This window comes from Bidens hawaiensis, unplaced genomic scaffold (assembly GCF_021521415.1).
Source record: "Bidens hawaiensis isolate Kalapana, Puna unplaced genomic scaffold, B.hawaiensis_p1.1 tig00005035_1, whole genome shotgun sequence".
In the NCBI taxonomy this organism is placed as follows: domain Eukaryota; kingdom Viridiplantae; phylum Streptophyta; class Magnoliopsida; order Asterales; family Asteraceae; genus Bidens; species Bidens hawaiensis.
Window position 1 is genome coordinate 1,558,854 of NW_027491320.1, and position 24,946 is coordinate 1,583,799.

Here is a 24,946-nt window from a genome sequence, read left to right on the forward strand (position 1 = left end):
TTCTCTATCTCAGATATTATAAGGGTCTGATCCCGTCTTCTCTATCTCAGATATTATTAGGGTCTGATCCCTCTTTCTTCTTCTTCTTCGTTCATACTATCTTTACATACTCATACATATACTTTCTTTAATCATTATTACATACTCATATATCGTTCATATATTTATATTTATATCATACACATTCATCTTTCATATACATACCTCCCTTGTCAATACGTGCAATATCCGAAGATCTTTCACGTATCGACAAGCTTTCATTCACAATCATAATATAATATCTATCACATAAATCATACATGCATACACTTACCCTTTAAGGTAAGTATATTAACTATCACATCGAGTATGCACACAGCCCCGAAAACATAACAAGGAAAATGGGGCTAGAAACTCACCTGAATGCGGTTACGTTCACTATCTGGGCCCAACAGAGGACTGGGATGACCGAGAACTCGTCCGTTGACCGAGAACCTTGGTTCTTGACGGAGAACCCTCTTGGCCGAGAACCCTCCTTGGCCGGGAACCCTCCTTGGCCGAGAACCTTTCTTGGTCGAGAACTTGGGTTGACCGAGAACTCGTGTTGACCGAGTTCCCATAATGGCCGAGAACCCTTGGTCACCAAGAACACTTGATGACCGAGTTCACATTGTGGCCGAGAACACCCAGTTCAACTCATTTTTCTATCTTATGATTCTGCCTTGCCCAAATTACTGTTCAAATCATGAACCTTTAATCCTTTATCATCATCATCATATCCGTTTTACATTCATTAGTATTCCAATATCTAGATCTAATTCGTTTTAAGCATAAAGCTTGGACCTTTATACATTTAAAACGTTATAGGCTAGATCTAGGGTTCATTTGATGAACCGTATGTTGTCATAAGACCATTAGGTTCATTTTAAATCATCAAGTTTGCAACTTTATGAAACATCTAGACCCGATCTACTCTAGGGTCAAGTTTCATGGCAAATCAATCACAAAAGCATAAACTTTAAGGTTAAAGCACATACCTTTAATCGTATTTAGGCCTCGGGTTAGCTTGTTTATGATCTTGAATCGTGTATCTAGCTTGTATCCCAAAGATCTATTAATAAAAAGTTTGGTTTTGATCTTGGTTTCTCACTCTAGGTGGCGGCCGAAAATGGAAAGGAGTGTGTGTGTTTTGGAGGTGTGTAGGGAATATTATGGATAATAGGATGAAAATGGAAAGATTTAGGGTTTAAGGGGGTATTTATACTCCCTTAAGCCCATGGACCTAAGGCCCATCTTTCCTTTTTAGTCCATGATTAATCCATTTAATTAGCCCATTCCTCTTTCCTCTTTTATTATTTTATTTAATAATCCAAGTAAACTTTTCCATAATATAATATTTAATATATCATAATTGAAATTTTGGGATGTTACATAGGATAGGATTTTGTTAGGTCATTTACTGTGTGTTCTTGACTAGTTTATGATTGATATCGATTAAGATCATAGAAACAATAAAATCAATTAAACAAAAAAAAGTGAGCTGCTAGTCTAAAAAGCTGTAAAGTGATAGGCTATTAATAGATCTTTGCTTTTCGGGATTGCTAGATTTAGTTCTTCGTAAGGAGTCCGTCTAGATTTGATTGTCAACTTAGTCTATTAAATTAATTGGGTTTGCTTTGCTATCTTTTGAATTCCGCGCTGTAAGGTAGGTTTTAGGCATAAAAGATACTTAGACATAAGCAATTAAATAACCGTAAGGAAGTTTAATATAAAACTGGTGAGTCTTAAAACTTGTTAGAAATCCATAGGCGTCTTCTTGAAGTTCAAGGGTCCTGTTCGGGTTTTCTGTCAAGGGTCTATCTTATGATCCCGGTTCCATAACTTGCGTTTTTCCATTTTAATAATAACCGTAACTTTGGGGATTCCGGCCTGGGTAGTTATTTTAATCATCTGAATTAATCCAAGTTTTCTAAATTGTTTATTAGTTAAAACTAATTAAGGTTTAAGTTTTATTAATTAATTAATAAGTAATGATTATGTTTTATTATTATTATAATAATTAGGGTTTGTTTTATTATTATATTAAATAGTTTATTAATAGTTAAATGAAAGTAATCATTAGTTAATTATTATTAGAGTTTTAATTAATTAGTTTTAATATCCCCATCAAATATTATTAATAAATAGTCGTGTCTTGTAGTTGAGTCTTATTTGCTAGTTTCGTAATTTAAAGAGTCCCGTGGGTTCGATATCCGGACTTACTTAGCTATACTAGAGTCGACCGGTACACTTTCCGGTTAGTAGTTTAAGAGTCTAGAGTATTACTTATTGTCTAGTTTTAGCGTATTTTTATTTGACTACTTCAAGCACATCAGCCACTTTCAATTTTCAGGTAAATAATTATCCCGTACATCAACAAGCAGATAACATGACCAAACACATACAAGTATATGTCCCTCAAACTTGAGTAACCGACATAATTTTCAGTGAAAGAATATTATTTTTAAAATATTAACTCCCAATATTTTCAATATTCTTTTATTTTTCTTAAAAATGAATACGTCAGTTCCCCATCCCCACACTTAAATTTCACATTATCCTCAATGTGAGACAAGGAAAAGACAACGCTAAACATAAAGAAAAACAAAGTGGAACAGACTCCCCTGGTATATGTGATCAAGTGTGCGGTGAATCATGTTCCTCGCTCTCCTATTCGAACGCAAGCTTAAAACTCCAGTGCTCTCTATCAAGTTATCACTAACGAACGAAAGCGGCAATCCTTAAGAAAATTGCATCCCTACACTTGTTTAAAACTCCAGCTCATCAACCTCCATCAACCAATCAAGGAATAACCTACAAGTAAGAGAAGAAACACCCGGCAAAACTCAGAAATATATATAAAAATAAAAATAAATAATAAGGAAAGATATTACCGGGTTGCCTCCCGGGAAGCGCTAAGTTTATTGAATAGTCTTCAGCCGGACTCGCTCCCGAAACCTCAATCAGGAGGCTTCTCCTTTATCCTCTTCCCATCGATGCTCCTTAACACTCTCCTTTTACAATTGGTCAGGAAGAAACCAATTGCACAACTCTCATGGGCCCGACCATATGAATTAAACTCGGCCCACCAACTCTTGAATTCCCCAAAAAATGGTTCAATGAAGTGAAAAGGGGAACTTAATCTCTTCATCACACTACGATTTCTTTGCCCATAAATCCTCCTAATTCTTTTAACCAAATTTTTAAACCTTAACACATCCCGAATGGAGATTGAGTACGGTTCGTGTTTTGGTTTTTCACAATCGAGGTGAAGTGTCAGAAGGACCGAATCACTAACTACTTCATGGCTCTCCTTACAAACCTCCTTCTCGATCCACACACTTGGCTCGTTATATATTAATTCTTCAAGCAGCTTTAGATCACCAAGTAGATCAAACTCGCCTTCATCCATAATAGCGAAGTCCATCAACTCTTCACCAAACTCATCCTTAAAGTTTTCCTCCCAAGAGGGAACATACTCCTCTACTCTCTATTCCTCCATTCCGGTATATTCAGTCTCACTTAGGGTTTCAAACAAAGGTGGATTCAAATGTGGAATATATTCCAAATCATTTCTAATAGCAAAAAATACATCATCCTTTATTGCCTCCGCTTCTGGGGTGGGCTCTAATATATTCCCTGACAAATCTATATAGCCTGAGAAGTTCCCTGCTTGATCATATGCAAATCGGTATGGAGGAGGCTTTGCCAAAAGTGATTCCCATGGAGCTTTCCGTGCCTCGAATCTATATTTCTTCTCTCATAAGCATCATGCACCCAGTGATTTCCGCCACAAACTTTGTACCATGGTTCACCAACTTGTAATTTGGACATTTTTCCTATAAAGAACATGCAAAAGAAACGGATCACGGGCCCTGATAAAAATAGATAAAATAGTTAAGAATAACAATAATAATTATAATAATAATAAAAAAACTAAACTTAAACTACACTAAACTAAACTAATTAATAATCAAATCTAAATATAAATACGAAATACAATAGGCAATTCCCTAACTTGAGTTGTTCTCAATACGCCTCAACCGTGTCCCCGGCAACGGAGCCAAAAACTTGATGTGTGTCTAAAGGGTGTTTCTTTCTACGGAACTCACAACTAAGCTTTAAATTTATAAAATGGATTTTCCTAATAAAAGAACACACAACCGGCAAGTGTACCGATCGTAAGTAATATAGAACTAAGGAAGTCCGAGTATCGAACACGAGGACGCGTGAAAACGTCTATGATCACTAACCCTAGAAAAGACTTTCCTAAGAATAATATTTTTTAAATGATTTTTAATTATTAAACTACTTAACCTAACTTACTTTAACCAAATTAAAAGACTAAACTTAATATGACTTAGCGAAACGTTAATTGCAATTGGATAAAACGTCTACCTAGGTAAGAATCCTATTGAAGGTCGAATAAGTTAATGGAATGAATAATCTCACGACACCGGTATCTAAGGATGACACAACTAAGGTTCGCTCAAGAAAGCTAGATCACCTCTCGGGCTCACTAACAAACCTAAACTTACACTTAGTTGATTTTACGAACAAACCGGGAAACGAATTGCTAAAGTATTTCTAATGTCGAATCACCTCTCGGTTTCACCGACACACGACCCTAATGGAAAGGAATCCTACGTAGCCAAGGATAGAGAAACAATTTGGTTTAACTTAAACTAGATCAACTAATCGCTCACAAACCCAAACCCAACAAGAACCGAACCCGCTCTCGCGTGATCCTAATCCTAACAAGTAAAAGCTATGAGACGACCTTACTTTCTATCACCTCTCGGTCTCTAAGAAGGTGCCTACCCGCTGAATCTAATCAATTAACACACCCATTTAAACCCTACGGTTGTACTTCCCGCAAACAATCTCTAAACACAAAGTAAAGAGTCAAACAAGCAACAATCAATCAAAACTAATTCAATCAATCAGGGCATGGAGTATATGAGTATAATTAACAAAATCACAGCCAATAAACACAACCTAATTCGATATTAAACCAAACTTTCATTAACAAATCAAGTCATGATGATCAAACAATCCATATTACTTACTAAAACCTAACAATATTCATCAAACCTAGGTAGAACTAACGAGTTTAGCCTAGCATGAATTTTGGACAGCAGGTATACATTAGTATAAACACCATGTTAATCATCATAAACATCATATTAAACATTCAACAATCTATCAAGATCAATAACAACTCAATCTTCAATTCAATTGCAATACAACTCAAGTTTAAAAATCAATTCAACATGTATGAACCTTGAACAAGAACATAAAGTTTATGGATGTTTACTACCAATATAGGGCTGAGTTTATTGATTAATAACAACCCTAGTTGCTATCAAAAGTCTCCATTAACCCTCTTCTTCTTCCTCTAGCCGCCACAAAGCTTCCACACAACTTTTTTCTTTCTTTCTTGGTTGCCAATTGCAAAAAATGAATTTTCTTGGTGAAGGATTTAGGGATTTAGGGCTGGTTAGGGTTTGTTATTTTTTTTTTGTTAATAATCTTATATAATATCATGTAAGGCTTTGATCTTGTGGGGTTGAGCCGGGCCTTGAGTTTTAGTCTTCAAATCAAAAAGGCCTCTTTTCTCTTCCAAAACTCATACTTTTTCTCTTGTAAAACTCATAACCTACACCAAGTATTAAGCTTTGTAAGATCATGTTAAAACGAGTTAAAACCATCAATTATTATATAATTAAGCACTTAGAGGATGATAAAAAGGTGCGGAAAATAGGTGTGTTTTACAACACATCATTCTTCAACGACGATGACGTTTTGTTAAAAATCTTTGTCGTCTATGGTCTTTAGAAAGAATGAAATGTGCTATGTATGTGTGTATCATAATGCATAACATGATCATCGAGGACGAGGGAAGAGCAATATGTCCAACTTTCATACCGGACCCGGATCCACTACGGACTCCAGCAAGTATGGAGCAAAGACTGGAAAACTCGGATTTTATGCGGTCAAAATAGATACATAACGCACTAAATTAGGATTTGGTCCAACATCTTTGGATGAATCGGCCTTTTCCTGGTGAAAACGAGGGCAACAATGAAGACGATGATGAAGACGACGAGGATGAGGACGAAGAGTGCGAAGACGACGAGGACGAAGAGACGAAGACGACGAGGACGACAACGACGACGAGTAGTTTTTTTTATTTTAAAGTAATATTTATTTAATAAAATATTATTGTTATTTGATTATTCTTAATAAAAAATTATAAAAAACAAAAAGTGTAAAAGTAACGGGGCGCCACGTGGCGCATAATGCCTAGGGTTGGGGCTTTATGACTACACCCTGTTTTTGTATAAAGCTATAACTCTGACTGGGCGCCACGTGACGCATACTACCTGGAGGTGAATCTTTATGACTACTCAATGTCTAAGATTGGAAAATTGTGGAGATTGGAAAATAATAAACATTATAATATTAACAATGGAAACCAAAATTTTCCATAACCAACTGTAATATATCTTTTTGTAAAATTCAAATTCAAATAATATTTCAAATTTTTATAGTGCACTAATTGTTACAATTTCCATAACCAAATGATAACACTCATTAGCATTAATTGTGACATTTGTGCATCATTATACATTGGTCAAACAAAAAAGATTGAAAGTATGTGAAAATTAGGAACTACTAAAAACTTAATATTACTAATGGAGATTGACAATAATATTGGCAGTTGAGAAATATCTTTTAGAAGTGCAAAAAATATACATAAATACATAAATAATAACAAAAATATACATCAATATTAAACAAAATTACATAAATTTATAAATAATAACAAAAATATACATCAATACTAAACAAAAAATAATAAATCTTATCAACAAATCCTCAATCCATTAAATTAACTATATCAAGTTGAAGACGTAACCTGAAATGAGAAAATTAAATATTAATTTTAATATCACATAATAAATAAATTACCAATTATAGAAGATTTGATTTATGTAAACAAATATTCTAATTGATAACTGGAATATTTGAATCACGTTACCTGTAAAACGAAATAGGAAAAATCTCCATTGTATCTTTGATTTTGATATAGATACTTACGAGATTATAAGAAAAACATATACAAATTAATATAAATACAAACAAAAACAGAAACCAAAAATCTTACCGGAAACTTTACTGAAAACCTTACCGGAAAACCGTAATAACTTCAAAATATCAATTCAATCTTGGATTTTGATATACAACCTAAAGATATTATTACAAAATCATATAACAATTAAAATAAATATAAAACCATATCGGAAAACCTTACCGGAAAAAGAAATAACATTGTCGGAAAATCATATAACATTGTTAGCCATTAGAGTATAATATATAACCTTACCGGAAAACGATTAATCCAGATCTACATTACCGGAATATAGAAGATGGTGGACGGTGGAGTTAGTAAGCAGAGAGAGAGAGAGAGAACGATTAAAATGATTAGAGCGGAAAATTTTAAGGTTTAAATAAGTATTTTGGATGTTTGGTGAACAGGACACATGACAGTATAATAGAAAATATGAGAATGGAAATTTGGTGACTTGGATGTATACGTGAACATGCTTGTAGAAAGACATGTGGAGAATTGGTTTTGTTTTAATAGATTAGTAAGATTAGGTGTTGTTTTAAAATTTCAGGTAGCTTTTAGGAGGCCGTGGCCCTGATATCATGTTTTGGGCCTTGGTTCGTCTAATCCACATTGAACCATTTGATAGAATCATATTGGACCTTTTCTTCCATGTTTTTGTGCTAGTACTTAGTACTTACTACTTAGTAGTAGTCAGGAGTCAGGAAGTGTTTTCTTAACAAGTGAATAGTTCTAAAAGAGAGTCATAAAAAGGAACTCACCTCCCACCCCCTAGCTAGGTTCTTACAAGACACTATTGATGAGGTATTAGATTCAAGTTACACTTGGAGGATCTTTTTATATGTAACTGTGTAAACACTGAAACTAATAAGGTTCGACGTAAACAACCTAATCTGTGAATATGTATAAAATATTCCATTTCTATATAAGAAAAGACATTGTATTATAGTTGCTAACATAGTTAAAACCTTCCATCCAATTAAATGATCATATGATATTACATTCTAAGAATGTAATTAAAAGTTTGTTAAAAAGGAATGGTCCAAGGTAAGTCAATTATGTTCTCAAAATAATCAGATGGTCATCTTTTACAAACTCCCACTTCATCAACTTAATGTTCTCAAAATGTACTAATGGATAAAATCATAATATCGTATTGTCTATCAAAAGGAATGCGAGTTTTACACATTTCTTTTACTCGAGACCAGCACCAACATCTAATATTATAAACAAACCTTACGTAGGTCATGTATAGGGCATACATTGGGCTCATAAGAAACACCCGACATCAAATATCATTGACGCGCTTTAGGTTCATTGGTTGTAGATTAGAGGAGAACCCTTCAGTTAGGTGTTCTTGAGTTAAAGCAATCCATGATGGGTGACATGCTGGGAAGTTTTCACTCAAGCAACTAAAACAAATACATGAGCTATTCCTGGTCAAAGTTAACGATATTGGTTAATATGAATGGCCATTTGTCACAAGTGGTATACGAGCTAATCCTATGTTGTTCATGATGGTGGGACAAATGTTATTGAGGGATATGAGTCCTCGAGGGTGATTGGACACCTTAAGCGAATCACACGTTTGTGTCTTAGATAGCGGGACAAACCTAATGAAACGATGAGTTACAAAAGGGGTATTTGTAAAAACATAGACAAGTTCCACATCGATCGTGAGCCGTGAAGACACGGGATTCATAAGTCATGTCCAACCTCAAATCACCAATGTGTTTTGTATGTATTAACTATCAATGAGAAGAGAACTACACATCTAAATGTATCTAGTAAGTACAATTTGAAGAATTTGAATGTACACAGCTAGAATTGCATAGAGATGAGGTATCTATACATTTAAAGAATGAACGGATACCTTAGCTTGAAGTTACAATTGTTTTGAAAATGAAAACGACACATTTACTATAATATCTCAAACATTTGTGTATGCTTTACATTTCCTTCTTTCACATATGCTAATAATACATGACATACACATTTTCAATAAAGCATTTTGTAGAATTGCATCCTTATAATAAAAATATGCCTATTATTTTTTCTTTCTTTTAAAAGTGTCTTTCTCACCTTTTACTCGCCTCTTGCCTTACGCTGTGTTCCCGAGTTCATTTACGGAAAGAATGAAAATGAAAGGAAAGGAAAGTTTTTTTTCTTTCCATTCTACTCTTTTCTTTTCCTTTCCCTTTCACTTTCCTTCCAATTTGAAAAGAAACATTTTCCTTCCATTTTACTCTTCAAACATCCTCCTTTCTTTCCTTTAATGTATCTCTAAAACACTTTCTTTGTTATTTCCTTCGAAAAAAACTCAGGAACGCGCCTCTTTTGTTCTTTCCATCCCTTTCCTTTCCTTTCTTTCTTCAAGTGATACTCGGGAACTCAGCTTAAGAGTATTATCAATCCGTTTCCTAAAATAATGTAAGAGAGATTTGTAAATTATATGTTATGATTATGAGTGGTTGTGAGTAGATGAGAGAGAAAATGTTATATATGAGAAAATTAAATTTGGGGATTCACTGTACATACCGTATAATTTTTTAATATTTTTTGAAAGTGTTTATGAGTAAAAGAGAGATAAAATATAATGATAAAAGTATATAATGTATTATTTAATTAAACATGAGAGAGAAAATTTAGTGATTTTAGTGTAATTATCTATAATATATATAAACGAAAATATAAAAATCCTACGTGCTGCGATGTGGTCGCTCCCCCTTTTTTTGGAGTCACCAGATTTGCTTGATTTTTAAATGGAGACTTCTCATGCATTTGACCCAAATTCATGGGTATGAGTCTTACCAAACCCATATATTCCTTAAACGGGTTATAACATCTCATTAAATAAAAGTATATTCTCGCCAAATTATTGATGTAAATATCCTATAAAATAGGATATACTAAAAATTAATATCTTATTTATTTTAAAAAAGATATATATATTATTTATATTAAAAAACCAATTTTTTAGTAAAAAAATAAACGGGTCTTGGGTCTCATCAAACCATAAGTATATTATTAACTTTGATAAATATTATTTATAATTAAAAAAACCAATTTTATAGTTAAAAAATAAATAGATCTTTGGTCTAATCAAAACCATATAGCTTTTAAACTGGGTTATAACATCTCATTTATTTGTGAAACAATTTACCATCAAATATTCCGTACAATAAAAAAAATATAAATTCAAAAAATAAATAAATATTAGAACAAACAATATAAAACAACCCCCGTAATACGGGGGATAAAAACTAGTATGATATATATGGATATACGGTAGATAATAAGCTGTGAATGCTCTTATATTGGTAATTTAAATGTGTATAAATGGGCGTGTGATATAATTTTTTTTTAAAGACAAACTTCGATTAAAATCGAAACTAGCAAGGAGCTAAGCCCAAACAAAACAAAAAAACACACCACAATCCACCAAAGAACAAAACAACATAAAAGAATCTAGGCTATTACCGAAAACGACTAGACCTAATCCCTTCTTTTGCAATCAATTTCGCCACAGCACCCACTGTCCTAGCTAATTGTCCACACTTTCCACATGTGATTTCTATGTTATGTATGGTCGTGCCTAAGGGCATATCAGTTGAAGTAGATTTTTTTTATCAATAAAAACCCCTTCTCAAATTGTACAAGCTTCTTCCAAAGCTGGCTTATTATCCATCAAATATTAAATAAAATCCTAAATATCTAGCAATAGAGGTGTACAAATCGGTTTTTTTTTTGAAAACCGGTTTCGGTTTTTAACTGAATCGGTTTTTTTGTCGAAAAAAAACCAATTTTTTTTAATCGTGACCGGTTTAAACAAGTTATAGAAGCATAAAAACCTTAACCGATACTAACCGGTTAGAACCGGTTTGTAACTGGTTTTTAAAAATCGGTTATTTAAAACCGGTCTACAAAAACCGGTCTAAAAACCGGTCCGCAGAAACCGGTTAAAAAACCAGTCTGAGGTGTTGTATTTTTTAGGCTGCACTTCAGCTGCAGCTGTTGTTTTTTTAACCCTTTTGCTTTTTTTTTTAAGAAAATGTAGTTTTTTTTATAAATCATAAAAATGAAAATGTAAAAAGTAAAAACATCATACGATAAAGTCTTGGAACAAACGGTTACAAACATAACTGGTTATATTATTTTTAGTGGGACTAATATATGTCTTGATGAGCCGTGTTTAATCTTCTTCGCCCGAACCGGAACTAGAACTATCGCGTAGGAGTTCATCTAGTTCGGCTTCTTCTTCGGTCATTGGGGTAGTCAATCCGGCTTCAACCTCGTCCTCGTCCACTTCGGCTTCGTAATCTAATTCTCCCTCGAGTGAGCGTATGTGTTGACATCTCTTTTCTGCATCCAAGTAATCTTTCAAGCAAATCGACATCTCAACCGCCTTTGGTGTTAGTCGAGTCCTCCTTATCGAAATCACCCTACCACTTATAGAAAAAGCACTTCCCGAAGCTACTGTGGAAGCTTGGACCATTAGTAAATCTCGGGCCATGGTGGCTAAGATCGGAAATTGATCTTCCTTACTTTTCCACCAAACCAACAAATCAAAGTTTTTAAATTCTTGTGAAGTCATCGATCGTAGAAAGTTCGACCCACCATACCGACCGAGTTCGCTACTATTAGTGTTACCATGTTGCATTTGACTCGACTCATCAAACAATTGGTTATAAACATACAAATCTTGATCTTCCATATATGATGAACATTCGCCGAAAGCGGCATTTCTCATTGACTCGCGAATGTGTGACGTGCAAGAACCATATTTTGATACATAAACATCAAAACATTTGGTTGAGTATTGAATTTGGCACTTGCGACTAGTCCAAAGTTTAGTTCTTCGGGGGTGTTTAAATCCAACGCATTTGCAGTTTTTTCAATCAGAGACCCGGCTCCAAAAAAATATTAAAACAAGGGTTTAAAGCGGCGGTAGAAGTGAAAACCGCGGGTAGTTCTTTAAAATATTTTCTTAATTTTTCCTTCTTCGTATCTGCCATATCACAATATGGTCTACCTCTACCCGCCAACTCATTTAATTTTAAACACATTGTAAACAAATTGTGAGGTACCAATGAACTTGCCGGGTAGTAAACCCCCGATAAAGTCTTTGTTGACGTTTTGAAAACTTGAAGCAATTGCGTAACCGATTCAATAAGATTTCAACTCGATGGGTGGTAAGAAGAAACCTTTCCACGACTCGACAAAATGTTATGAAATTCTATTAAACTTTCTTTTTGCATAATAGCTTTTTCAAACATGGTGCAAGTCGAGTTCCATCTATGAGCAACGTCCCAATTGGGTCCGTAGCATACTCGACCCGCTTCCTTACACATATTAATATATTTTGAATGTCTATGCTCATGACTATATATATGGCGCAACATTCTTTTGAAAGCCTATTTTTGTTGTTCAACAACCATTAAACCATCTTGAACGGCCAAATTTATAATGTGTCCAACACATCGACTATGGAAAAAATACCCTCACAAATCAGTTTGTACTTTAATCTTAAATGCGACAACGCAAGCTTATTGTTTGAGGCATTATCGAAAGATGTTGAAAATATCTTTTCTTTTAATTTGTACGTTGCAATACATTTGTCGATTGCTTTATATATTGCTTCACCAGTGTGAGGGTAATCAAAAAGTTTAAACAAAATTGTGCATTTCATCATTTGCCACATCGCCGGTTCAATCCAATGGGCGGTGACACGAAGATATGAGTCGGGTGAACCGTGCGGTGCGGACCAAACGTCGCTAGTCAAGTTAACACCGGTTTCTAGTTTTTCAAAATAAGAAATTAATAAACAATCCCTCCTAAGAGTAGCACGTTTTACATGGGTATATCGTGGTTGGAGCGTTTTTTCAACCATCTTTGTGTATCGTTGGTTGTTGAAATGGTTGAACGACAAACTTTCTTGGATTACAAACTTCGCCATTTCCTCCCTTGCCATATCGTAATTGTAGGCGAAAAGAGAAGCGCCTTCGCTTCGGCTTGTTGTTTCAACACTATACAATATGGTTTTTCGAAGTGATATCTCAATGTGGAGTTTACCCCAATGGCGTAAAAACCATTACAATGGTGACAACGCGCTTTTCTTGACCCGTTCGCCATCTCGCACATATCAAAATGTGACCAAACTTCGCGGTTGCGCTTTGTTGGAATAACACGAACCACCGTGTCGATTGTGGATCGCCAACGTTGACCGAATCTTGACGACTAGAGCTTGCCATGCTTTCTTACGAAATATCGAATAAGAAAGTGGGCGATTTTAAGAGTTTTAGGAGATTAGAGGATGGTGTGGTTGAACCCAAACACCCACCACCCTTTTATACATATTTGGAGATGAATTTTTGGCAAAAAACAACAAAAAAACGGCTATAAATCCAGTCCCAACAGTCATATATGACATGTTGTCCGCTGCTGCATAAAACCGGTTTTAACCGGTTAAAAAAACCGTTTTTTTCTATCCATTATTGGTTAACCGGTTTTTTCTTAAACTGATTTTTTAACTGGTTTAAGAAAAAACCGGTTATATAACCGAACCAGCAGAAAATACTCAAAACCGGTCTAACCGAACCGGTTATAAAAAAACCGGTTTTCCATCCTAACCGGTTTCGGTTTTTTTTTTCCCATTTCAGTTACATAATCAGTTTTTTTGTACATCTCTATCTAGCAATGATGGAATTTCGATTCTTTGAGTCTTTGACTGGAATCTATGAGATAAGCGACGTAAAAATTGATATTGAACTTATTTTAAGAGATACAATAAGAAAGGAATTTATAAAACATTCCTTGAAAAAGAAATCTACCATTTAGGTTTACCATGCTTTGGGATTTCTTTTAAAATATCAAATATATATAAATATTGCACACCTAATTCCATCCATAAATTGATTTGTTTTCTTATGAGTTCTAATCTCAATAAAACTACTAATTCTTACTTTTCATATCTACTCCTTGTGTAAGTAATCCAAATTGGCCCCCCAATTTTTTATCCAAAAGAAGCTAGATATTTTTATCTCGTCGAAGATGCGGTCATGCGGGTAATTGAAGGCTTTTTATGGTCTAATAATATATATTATTTAGATTGTCTGTGACCATTTCCTTTTGTAGGAATTAAAATGGTAGAGATGATCGAATATGTTTTTATGTTTTATAAAAGGCTGTATATATAGAGTTAGGTTAACGTACAATAATTCTTAACATACTAAAACTTACGTGAATTACACTCAAAGCCAGAAATACAAAAACGCTCAAAGCCAAAATACAAAAACGCTCAAGAAAATCATAATACACTCAAAAATGGTTTCATGAAGAAAAGTAAAAAAAGTTGATCGATGAATGATCTAAATCTGTTTTTTTTTCGGTGAATCGACGATTAATTGGGTATGTATTGATGATTCCAAGATCTTGTGATATGATTTCAAGGATCAATTTCGTGAATACAGGTATTTTTGTACGTTAAGGTACTCTAAGGATTATCGTATTCTATCTTTAATCCATATCAAGTTATTCTACAAAGGGGAACACAAATGAGACTGACGAAAAAGATTTTTAGCCACAAACAAAATCACTCAATAAAAAATAGTGAAAAATTAATTAAAAAAAAATCATAGCTCAAATTTAATAAAAAAAATGAAAAATGTAAAAACATAAAAATGTTTCTACCGTCTTCCTTTTTTCTTAAAAGAGAAAAAACCATAAAAAATTTCGAAAAAGAGACAATGTTGATTGAAAATATCATTGTTTCTTTTTATTTATCATTGTTTGTTTTATGTTTATTTTCGTAATTGATTGTGTCTTTTTATTCTTGATATTGCGTTATACTACTCAACAATGTGTTATATTTTGCAATCTATTGTGTCATTTTTGTTTATCATTATGTTGTTTTTATTTATATCTTAAGTTATGATTTTTTTAATTATATTTTTCAAACTTTTTTTAGAAAATTTTTGTGTGACCACAAATCCTTCTCACACTTTTCATTTTTATCTCATTTTGTATTTCAACTTTACCCTAACTTTATAAATAGGAGATTGAGTAACAACTAAAGAAACATATTCATTTTTCCAAAACTGTACTTAACGGTTCAGCCTAGGGGGTGCACGGTTCGGTTAATAAACAGTATCAAACTTGAGCTAAAATTTTGCTTAAAAATACAAGAAATGAATGTTTAAATACATGAAATAAATGTATAAATATATGAAATTGAGATATTAGTACATGAAATGGAGATATAAAAACATAAAAATGATAGTATTAAACTATTAATATATATACATAATACATGAAATAGAGGGGAAAAAGCTTGAAAATATTAAAAAAAAATGAAGAGTTCGGTTCGTTTAATTTTGGTTAATTCGATTTTCGGTAATATCAGTTCGGTTTTGTTGATTTTCGGTTCGGTTTTGATTAACGATTCGATTATTGTTCACACCTTCGGCCCATAACTTTAGCTAAAATCAAATAAAGATAAGTTTCTTTTATATTATTTAAAACTCTTCATCAATGAAAAAAAAACATACATAGTTAACTTGCATCATCAAAGGGTCACAAATAGCTTGGATGCCCTAAAGGTCGTCTCTGACTGCCGCCCAGTCCGCAAGCGGCTTACTTCCGATTCCGAACTAAAGCAATGTACTTGAACGCATTTCTCATTTTTAGGTTTGTTTCTTCTATCTACGGAATTACCGATTAACTATTTACCTGCTTCACTAGAGGATCAAGAGAATGGAATCTGAGCATAGTAAACCTAGATTAATTATGAGTGACAGGCTAAGCATACTATTTTTGGAGTCACCATGCATTTGACCGAAATTCATGGGTATAAGTCTTACCAAACCCATATATTTCTTAAACGGGTTATAACATCTCATTAAATATCCTATAAAATAGGATATACTAAAAATTAATATCTTATTTATTTTAAAAAAGATATATATATTATTTATATTAAAAAATCAATTTTATAGTAAAAAAATAAACGGGTCTTGGTCTCATCAAACCATAAGTATATTATTACTCTCTTTTCCTAGCACTAAGCATGCCATCCAAACCACTGCTTTGTCTTCCAGATGGAGGTTTCTCTGGACTTCAATGCCCTATCTCAACATCTCAGGCACTCATCAGCTCCCTGATCACTTGTCAGAATTTGTCAACCATGTTCTGTCGTCCCGCAACGATCGAATAGACGTCTATTCACTCAACCTCAGTTTTTGTCGGTGGACCTATAGCGACATCTTCGCTTCGGCTTGTTGTTTCAACACTTTACAATATGGTTTTTCGAAGTGATATCTCAATGTGGAGTTTACCCCAATGGCGTAAAAACCATTACAATGGTGACAACGCGCTTTTCTTGACCCGTTCGCCATCTCGCACATATCAAAATGTGACCAAACTTCGCGGTTGCGCTTTGTTGGAATAACACGAACCACCGTGTCGATTGTGGACTCGCCAACGTTGACCGAATCTTGACGACTAGAGCTTGCCATGCTTTCTTACGAAATATCGAATAAGAAAGTCGGCGATTTTAAGAGTTTTGGAGATTAGAGGATGGTGTGGTTGAACCCAAACACCCACCACCCTTTTATACATATTTGGAGATGAATTATTGGCAAAAAACAACAAAAAAACGGCTATAAATCCAGTCCCAACAGTCATATATGACATGTTGTCCGCTGCTGCATAAAACCGGTTTTAACCGGTTAAAAAAACCGTTTTTTTCTATCCATTATTGGTTAACCGGTTTTTTCTTAAACTGATTTTTTAACTGGTTTAAGAAAAAACCGGTTATATAACCGAACCAGCAGAAAATACTCAAAACCGGTCTAACGGAACCGGTTATAAAAAAACCGGTTTTCCATCCTAACCGGTTTCGGTTTTTTTTTTCCGATTTCAGTTACATAATCAGTTTTTTTGTACATCTCTATCTAGCAATGATGGAATTTCGATTCTTTGAGTCTTTGACTGGAATCTATGAGATAAGTGACGTAAAAATTGATATTGAACTTATTTTAAGAGATACAATAAGAAAGGAATTTATAAAACATTCCTTGAAAAAGAAATCTACCATTTAGGTTTACCATGCTTTGGGATTTCTTTTAAAATATCAAATATATATAAATATTGCACACCTAATTCCATCCATAAATTGATTTGTTTTCTTATGAGTTCTAATCTCAATAAAACTACTAATTCTTACTTTTCATATCTACTCCTTGTGTAAGTAATCCAAATTGGCCCCCCAATTTTTTATCCAAAAGAAGCTAGATATTTTTATCTCGTCGAAGATGCGGTCATGCGGGTAATTGAAGGCTTTTTATGGTCTAATAATATATATTATTTAGATTGTCTGTGACCATTTCCTTTTGTAGGAATTAAAATGGTAGAGATGATCGAATATGTTTTTATGTTTTATAAAAGGCTGTATATATAGAGTTAGGTTAACGTACAATAATTCTTAACATACTAAAACTTACGTGAATTACACTCAAAGCCAGAAATACAAAAACGCTCAAAGCCAAAATACAAAAACGCTCAAGAAAATCATAATACACTCAAAAATGGTTTCATGAAGAAAAGTAAAAAAAGTTGATCGATGAATGATCTAAATCTGTTTTTTTTTCGGTGAATCGACGATTAATTGGGTATGTATTGATGATTCCAAGATCTTGTGATATGATTTCAAGGATCAATTTCGTGAATACAGGTATTTTTGTACGTTAAGGTACTCTAAGGATTATCGTATTCTATCTTTAATCCATATCAAGTTATTCTACAAAGGGGAACACAAATGAGACTGACGAAAAAGATTTTTAGCCACAAACAAAATCACTCAATAAAAAATAGTGAAAAATTAATTAAAAAAAAAATCATAGCTCAAATTTTAATAAAAAAAATGAAAAATGTAAAAACATAAAAATGTTTCTACCGTCTTCCTTTTTTCTTAAAAGAGAAAAAACCAAAAAAAATTTCGAAAAAGAGACAATGTTGATTGAAAATATCATTGTTTCTTTTTATTTATCATTGTTTGTTTTATGTTTATTTTCGTAATTGATTGTGTCTTTTTATTCTTGATATTGCGTTATACTACTCAACAATGTGTTATATTTTGCAATCTATTGTGTCATTTTTGTTTATCATTATGTTGTTTTTATTTATATCTTAAGTTATGATTTTTTTAATTATATTTTTCAAACTTTTTTTAGAAAATTTTTGTGTGACCACAAATCCTTCTCACACTTTTCATTTTTATCTCATTTTGTATTTCAACTTTACCCTAACTTTATAAATAGGAGATTGAGTAACAACTAAAGAAACATATTCATTTTTCCAAAACTGTACTTAACGGTTCAGCCTAGGGGGTGCACGGTTCGGTTAATAAACAGTATCAAACTTGAGCTAAAATTTTGCTTAAAAATACAAGAAATGAATGTTTAAATACATGAAATAAATGTATAAATATATGAAATTGAGATATTAGTACATGAAATGGAGATATAAAAACATAAAAATGATAGTATTAAACTATTAATATATATACATAATACATGAAATAGAGGGGAAAAAGCTTGAAAATATTAAAAAAAAATGAAGAGTTCGGTTCGTTTAATTTTGGTTAATTCGATTTTCGGTAATATCAGTTCGGTTTTGTTGATTTTCGGTTCGGTTTTGATTAACGATTCGATTATTGTTCACACCTTCGGCCCATAACTTTAGCTAAAATCAAATAAAGATAAGTTTCTTTTATATTATTTAAAACTCTTCATCAATGAAAAAAAAACATACATAGTTAACTTGCATCATCAAAGGGTCACAAATAGCTTGGATGCCCTAAAGGTCGTCTCTGACTGCCGCCCAGTCCGCAAGCGGCTTACTTCCGATTCCGAACTAAAGCAATGTACTTGAATGCATTTCTCATTTTTAGGTTTGTTTCTTCTATCTACGGAATTACCGATTAACTATTTACCTGCTTCACTAGAGGATCAAGAGAATGGAATCTGAGCATAGTAAACCTAGATTAATTATGAGTGACAGGCTAAGCATACTATTTTTGGAGTCACCATGCATTTGACCGAAATTCATGGGTATAAGTCTTACCAAACCCATATATTTCTTAAACGGGTTATAACATCTCATTAAATAAATAAAAGTATATTCTCGCCAAATTATTGATGTAAATATCCTATAAAATAGGATATACTAAAAATTAATATCTTATTTATTTTAAAAAAGATATATATATTATTTATATTAAAAAAATCAATTTTATAGTAAAAAAATAAACGGGTCATGGTCTCATCAAACCATAAGTATATTATTACTCTCTTTTCTTGGCACTAAGCATGCCATCCAAACCACTGCTTTGTCTTCCAGATGGAGGTTTCTCTGGACTTCAATGCCCTATCTCAACATCTCAGGCACTCATCAGCTCCCTGATCACTTGTCAGAATTTGTCAACCATGTTCTGTCGTCCCGCAACGATCGAATAGACGTCTATTCACTCAACCTCAGTTTTTGTCGATGGACCTATAGCGACATCTTGCTGATTCTTGACTATGCGTTCTCCCACAATGTCCAACAGCTAACTCTAAGTACTACACACACACCCTCAAATGATAAGAAGATTGAGTTTCCGCCTTCTCTCTTTCGTTCCCCCTCCCTTAAATATCTCAGCTCGACCGGATCCTCACTTAGGTTTGTCGATAAGTATTCCATTGCTCTTGCGTCGACTTGGGACCTCCCGGCTCTTACAATGTTGCATCTTGATTACGTCGGTTTTCATGAAGATGATGGCACCGGCATTGGTATTTTCTCAAAGTGTGCAAACTTAGAGAATCTCACCTTAATTAACTTCAAAATACTGGAATCGCGTAATCCTACTCTTTCTCATCCTAAACTGGCAAATCTCACACTTAAAAACAGACATTGGACCGCACAACGCCTCAATGTGGTTGCACCTCAACTCAAGAGTCTTACGATAAGAAGGTGTTATGGCAAGCATGTGATTGACGCGCCTAACCTTGCATCCTTGCTCTTCCACAGTGAGTGTCGTTTGCGGTTCTCTACTGATTTGCCTTCTTTGGAGAAGGTGGATCTTTGCATTTGTTCCCGAGACATATGGGGGCCTTATAGAATTGCTTGTCTGCTTCATCAGCTTCTCAATGTCAAATTTCTTAAGCTTAATCTGGAGTTCCTTGAGGTATATATTTTGTTGTTGGTTTTAAATTTTTTTATGACGGTAACAAAAGACTTGGAAAAATAGAATATGTTGTTTTCTGAATTTTAACAGCATGTTTCTGTTTTGTATATAAAATTGTCATTTGTGCGCGCAGCCTCTTATTTCATGCCTGGGGGAAATTTCACCTCAACCTTCTCTGTTTTCTAACTTAAAGAGCTTAAAGGTTTATCCAGTTTACGTAACCTTGGATGATAAACCACATGAGAAAATAATTTTGTCTACTCAAGTTATAAACTTTCTGCTTGATGGTTCTCCAGGTGCAACCTTCACATTGATCTCATATGAGGTATAATGTCATATTTGTTTTTACACGATATTTTCATTTTACAACCCGTGAATGGTTTTGTGGAGTTTCTAACACTTTCAATAAATTCTAGGAAATTAAGGAAAAGATGCAAAAGGCTCGAGCTTCAGCGAATGCTGCAGCAGCGCAAAAGCTTATGACAGATTTACAGGTGTTGTTAGAAAAGGAAAAAGATAACATTGAGACTAATATGAATCATCCGGTGGAGGCTGATGCACATGATCAAGGGAAGTCACCGGTGGAGAAAGTGCAACTGCAGTTTGAGAGGAAAATGGAACAGATGAAGAGTTATTGGGAAGATGTTGGCGTACAGAGTGATCGAGGGGGAAGTAGGACTTGTTACATTATCTCTCGGTTGCATGACATTGAAGTGCTACTACTGAAGAACCTCCCTACTTCAAAGAGAGATGAGTTGCAGGCATGTTTTTCTCGTCTTTGTGCGGAGGTTGACTCTGTGGTGATGAAAATATTACATCGTATGAAAATCCAGCAAATCCATCTTAATGACTGCTTTAATGAGCCTGCTATAACATCTATTTCGCCTTCTTAGCAAGGTGTAAGAATTTAATTTTTCAAAAGTACTGTTTGTTTTCTGGTTTCCTTATTTCAGCCATTTTGATGATGTTTTTGTACTGTTTATTAGTGTCATGTAGTTTTTATAGACTTGAGTTAACTCGCGGTACTGTTTTTGGTTGAGAATTGTATGGATTTACAGCTGGCGGGTTCATAACTTCATATACATTGCAGTAGGGTGATGGCAAAAATGAGTAATGGCTTCTATGAAGTTACCACACAAAATCAGATTTGTTCCACAAACAAGGTCAAGGTTTGCATGTTCTTTAATCTCTGTAAATTATGTCAATTTTTAGTCATGATAGTCTTGATGCTTTGATATTTGAGGTCATGATATAAAATTCAAGACTGCGCGCGCAGTTCGCCTACTGACTGAACAGTATGGTTATAGACTTGACACTGAATTTGTTATATTGATTGGAACAAAATTTGGTTTAATTTGGCACTTGGGTTGTTCATGTGAAACAAATAATAATCTTTCATATTACGCCCATTACATTTGCAGCCATTTATCTTTCTTTGTTCACTTTATCACAAATCCGAGCCTCATTAATCGGTTGTTGGCTGGAGTGAATTATGTGTACAAGGCCGTGATGATCTACTAGAATCTCTAAAGATGTTGGCCTCATATGGCGCCCTTATCATAAGCTTTGGTCTCCATCATCTGAGCCACTGAGCATTAGAATTATTCTAATGTATTATAACAAATATACTTAAAGATGTCAAACCTAGCAGTCTTAAGTGTCTTTTGTTATTGTTCACATTTGATGGTTTTAAAGGCATTTCCGGTTCATTTTCATTATGTTTTTCCATACCACACCATGGAATGCCAACATGACAGTCAAAGAGCTTCATGCTAACGAAAGGCGTGCCTTTATAGTTTGGCGTCGTATTCAACTACAAAGTCGCTGATGGACAACCGGTTAAAACAGGTCGGGCCACACTAGGTAACATGTCAAAACATGGGAATAACTTGTCGGATTAGTTTGGGTTAGGTCGAGTTGAGTAACTTGTTGAAATGGGTTGGTTTGGGTCGAGCTTATATATGTGCATATGTGTTTATAAGGCGAAGATACATAATGCTTTTATTGATGATTGACTTTGGCCCAAGAAAGTTGTCTATACATAAAATGAAAGGAACATCACAAGCAATACCATTTAACATGAAAACAAAGTTAACTTTGTTGTCATGTTAAATGATACGGAGTATTAGTTAGTGTTAAATGTATCAAGATAATGGTGAACTTATTTTGGGTTAACTTTGTTAAAGATTCAGACTTTAATGAAAGGAACATTGCAAGCAAAGGCGCAATGACGTACACAAGCTTTTCAAGAACATTTGGCATTTATTGTCTTGATGTTAATACTTCTTGTTTATCTTTTATTTAATCTTATATATTATATTCATAAAGCCATAAACTTGAACCAATTATAGTTCATTTCCTCTATTATTTTCGAATGACCCAACCATTACACCCCCCCCCCTCCTTTTTTTTCAATCGAGTGTATTTAAGTTTTGCTTTTATAGGCTAATGATTATTAACTACATATACATGGCCGTCGTTTATTAAATAATAAAAATACTAATTATGGATCTTATGCTTTTTACATGTACGGAAAAAAACATCGATACAAATTCCAACATATATAAAAAATGCACCCCCCTTAATGTACCATAACAAACCAACCCCCTACCAACCAATTTCCCCATTGAGTCTTCCACTAGTTAACTATAATATTAATTTCTTCTTCTTCTTTCATATATGTTAATGCATGACATACAAGTTTTTAACTCAGCGTTTTGTAGAAAGCATTTTGTGAATTGCATCCTTGAATAATATGCATATTATCTTTCTCTTTTTTTGTAAAATTAGTATCTTTCTCACACCTTCACTCGCCTATTGCCTCATATTGGCAATTTGGTTGTGTTAAAATGGGCGTGTGGTACAAAAATATCTTCTTTCTTTTTTCAAAATGTAAACTTCGATTAAAACCGAGCATAGTAAGGAGCTAAGCTTCTAACACAAAAAACACATAAATCTCATCCACCTTTCCTTGTCTAAGTAATCCAAATTGACCAGCTAAAAGGATACTTATCTCCCCAACAATGCGAGTAGTCAAAGGTTTTTTATGGTCACAAATAAAATTGGCCGTTAAAAAAAAAATTTAACTTATCACGATTTAATTTTTTTAGATTGCATCTTATTATAAATTATTTTAAATGATTTAATTGTTGATTAACATCATTTATACTGTAGTTTATGTTGGTGCTAAATTAATTTCTTAATTTTCAAAGTGAAATAATTATATACCCCCTTTTAAAAATTGACTACTTTCAAAATGTTGTATTTAAATAGAGACGTACTAATTTCAAACAACACAAATATCACTTAAGACATTAATCAAATAATCTTTAAACTATGAGAGCATTTACTACGGTTCTAAGTTTGTGAATTTTAGGTGAGAGGTATGATGTGGAGAAAAGAACGTTGATGTGCATTTTTGTGTTAGAACACCAGAAGCACGTTATGTGTGAGGGGAGGAGAGAGATTACACGTTTTAAAGTTAGTTTTGGACTTTTGGACAAATGAGAGAGAGGCGAACTGCAGACAAAATGGCCATTTAGACCATTGTTGGTGCTCGCAAGTTGATAATATTATTTGTTACAATGCATCCAAGATTTCACCAAACACCATAAAAATATTCTCTTCATTGATTGGAAAACTGACAATATTCCAAGTGTCCTTTCAAGTCAAATTCATAGATTGTTCACCAGATGTGTCGGTACAATCACTTATTGCTCTTTATTGGAGCATCTTTGGAGGGTGTACGTTTCTTTTGAGTAATGTTTGGGCAATCATTTGATATTTGACTCATATATTGGTCAAATGTAGTTATTGTTTTAGGGGTTCAGTTAATAATTATATATTCTAAAAAATAAACTCAAAAGGGACCATTAAGAATGACATTGATCACCCAAATAATCAGCTTTTATCATCGATCACAAAATTTTAGATGAAGTTTTACAAGCCAGTGAAACTATTAGTCACACTTACATCCATGGATTGAAGGATCCTTTTAGATATCATGTGTCAGTTGGGATCCGGGGCTTCATGAATGTTGTCTGTCTTCTTATACTCTCATATTGAGTATTGTACATTTCTTTTATTCAAGACCACGACCAGGATCTAATAGTCTAAACTTGTCTTACACTAGTCATGTATAGGAAAAAAATGGGCTCATAGAAAACACCAGACATCAAATATCACTGGTGCGCTTTAAGCTCATTGGTAGTGATTTGTGAATGAGGGGAGAATTCTTTAGTTATGTGTTATCGGGCATTTGGTGGAAGCAATCCATGATAGTTGGCATGCTGGGAAGTTTTCATTCAGACAACTAAACAAGTCTGTGAGCTATTCAAGGGCAAAATAAATAATATTGGTTAATAATAGTCAAAAGTCACAACTGGTATAAGAGCTAATCTCATATTTTTCGTGATGATGTACGAATGTTATTAAGGGCTATGTGTCCCCGGGGGTGTTTGGGACCCCTTGAGGTGAATCCCACATCGAAGTTTGAGATAGCGTGACAAACCTAATAAGAACGATGAATAAAAAAAGGGGTGTCTGAAACACCATAGACAAATTCCACATCA

General features: G+C 33.8%; 1 protein-coding gene across 1 annotated transcript in view; it reads left to right on the top strand.

Annotated features, from left to right (window-relative positions):
* The first annotated feature begins 19,726 nt into the window (after positions 1-19,726).
* The window catches only part of LOC143628655 (uncharacterized), a 190,931-nt gene continuing 185,711 nt past the window's right edge, over positions 19,727-24,946 (top strand). The window contains exons 1-3 of the mRNA XM_077098187.1: positions 19,727-20,375; positions 20,509-20,700; positions 20,792-21,296. Coding sequence (XP_076954302.1) covers positions 19,929-20,375; positions 20,509-20,700; positions 20,792-21,268 — 1,116 coding nt within the window. The 5' untranslated portion in view covers positions 19,727-19,928 and the 3' untranslated portion in view covers positions 21,269-21,296. The remainder of the gene's footprint in view (positions 20,376-20,508; positions 20,701-20,791; positions 21,297-24,946) is intronic.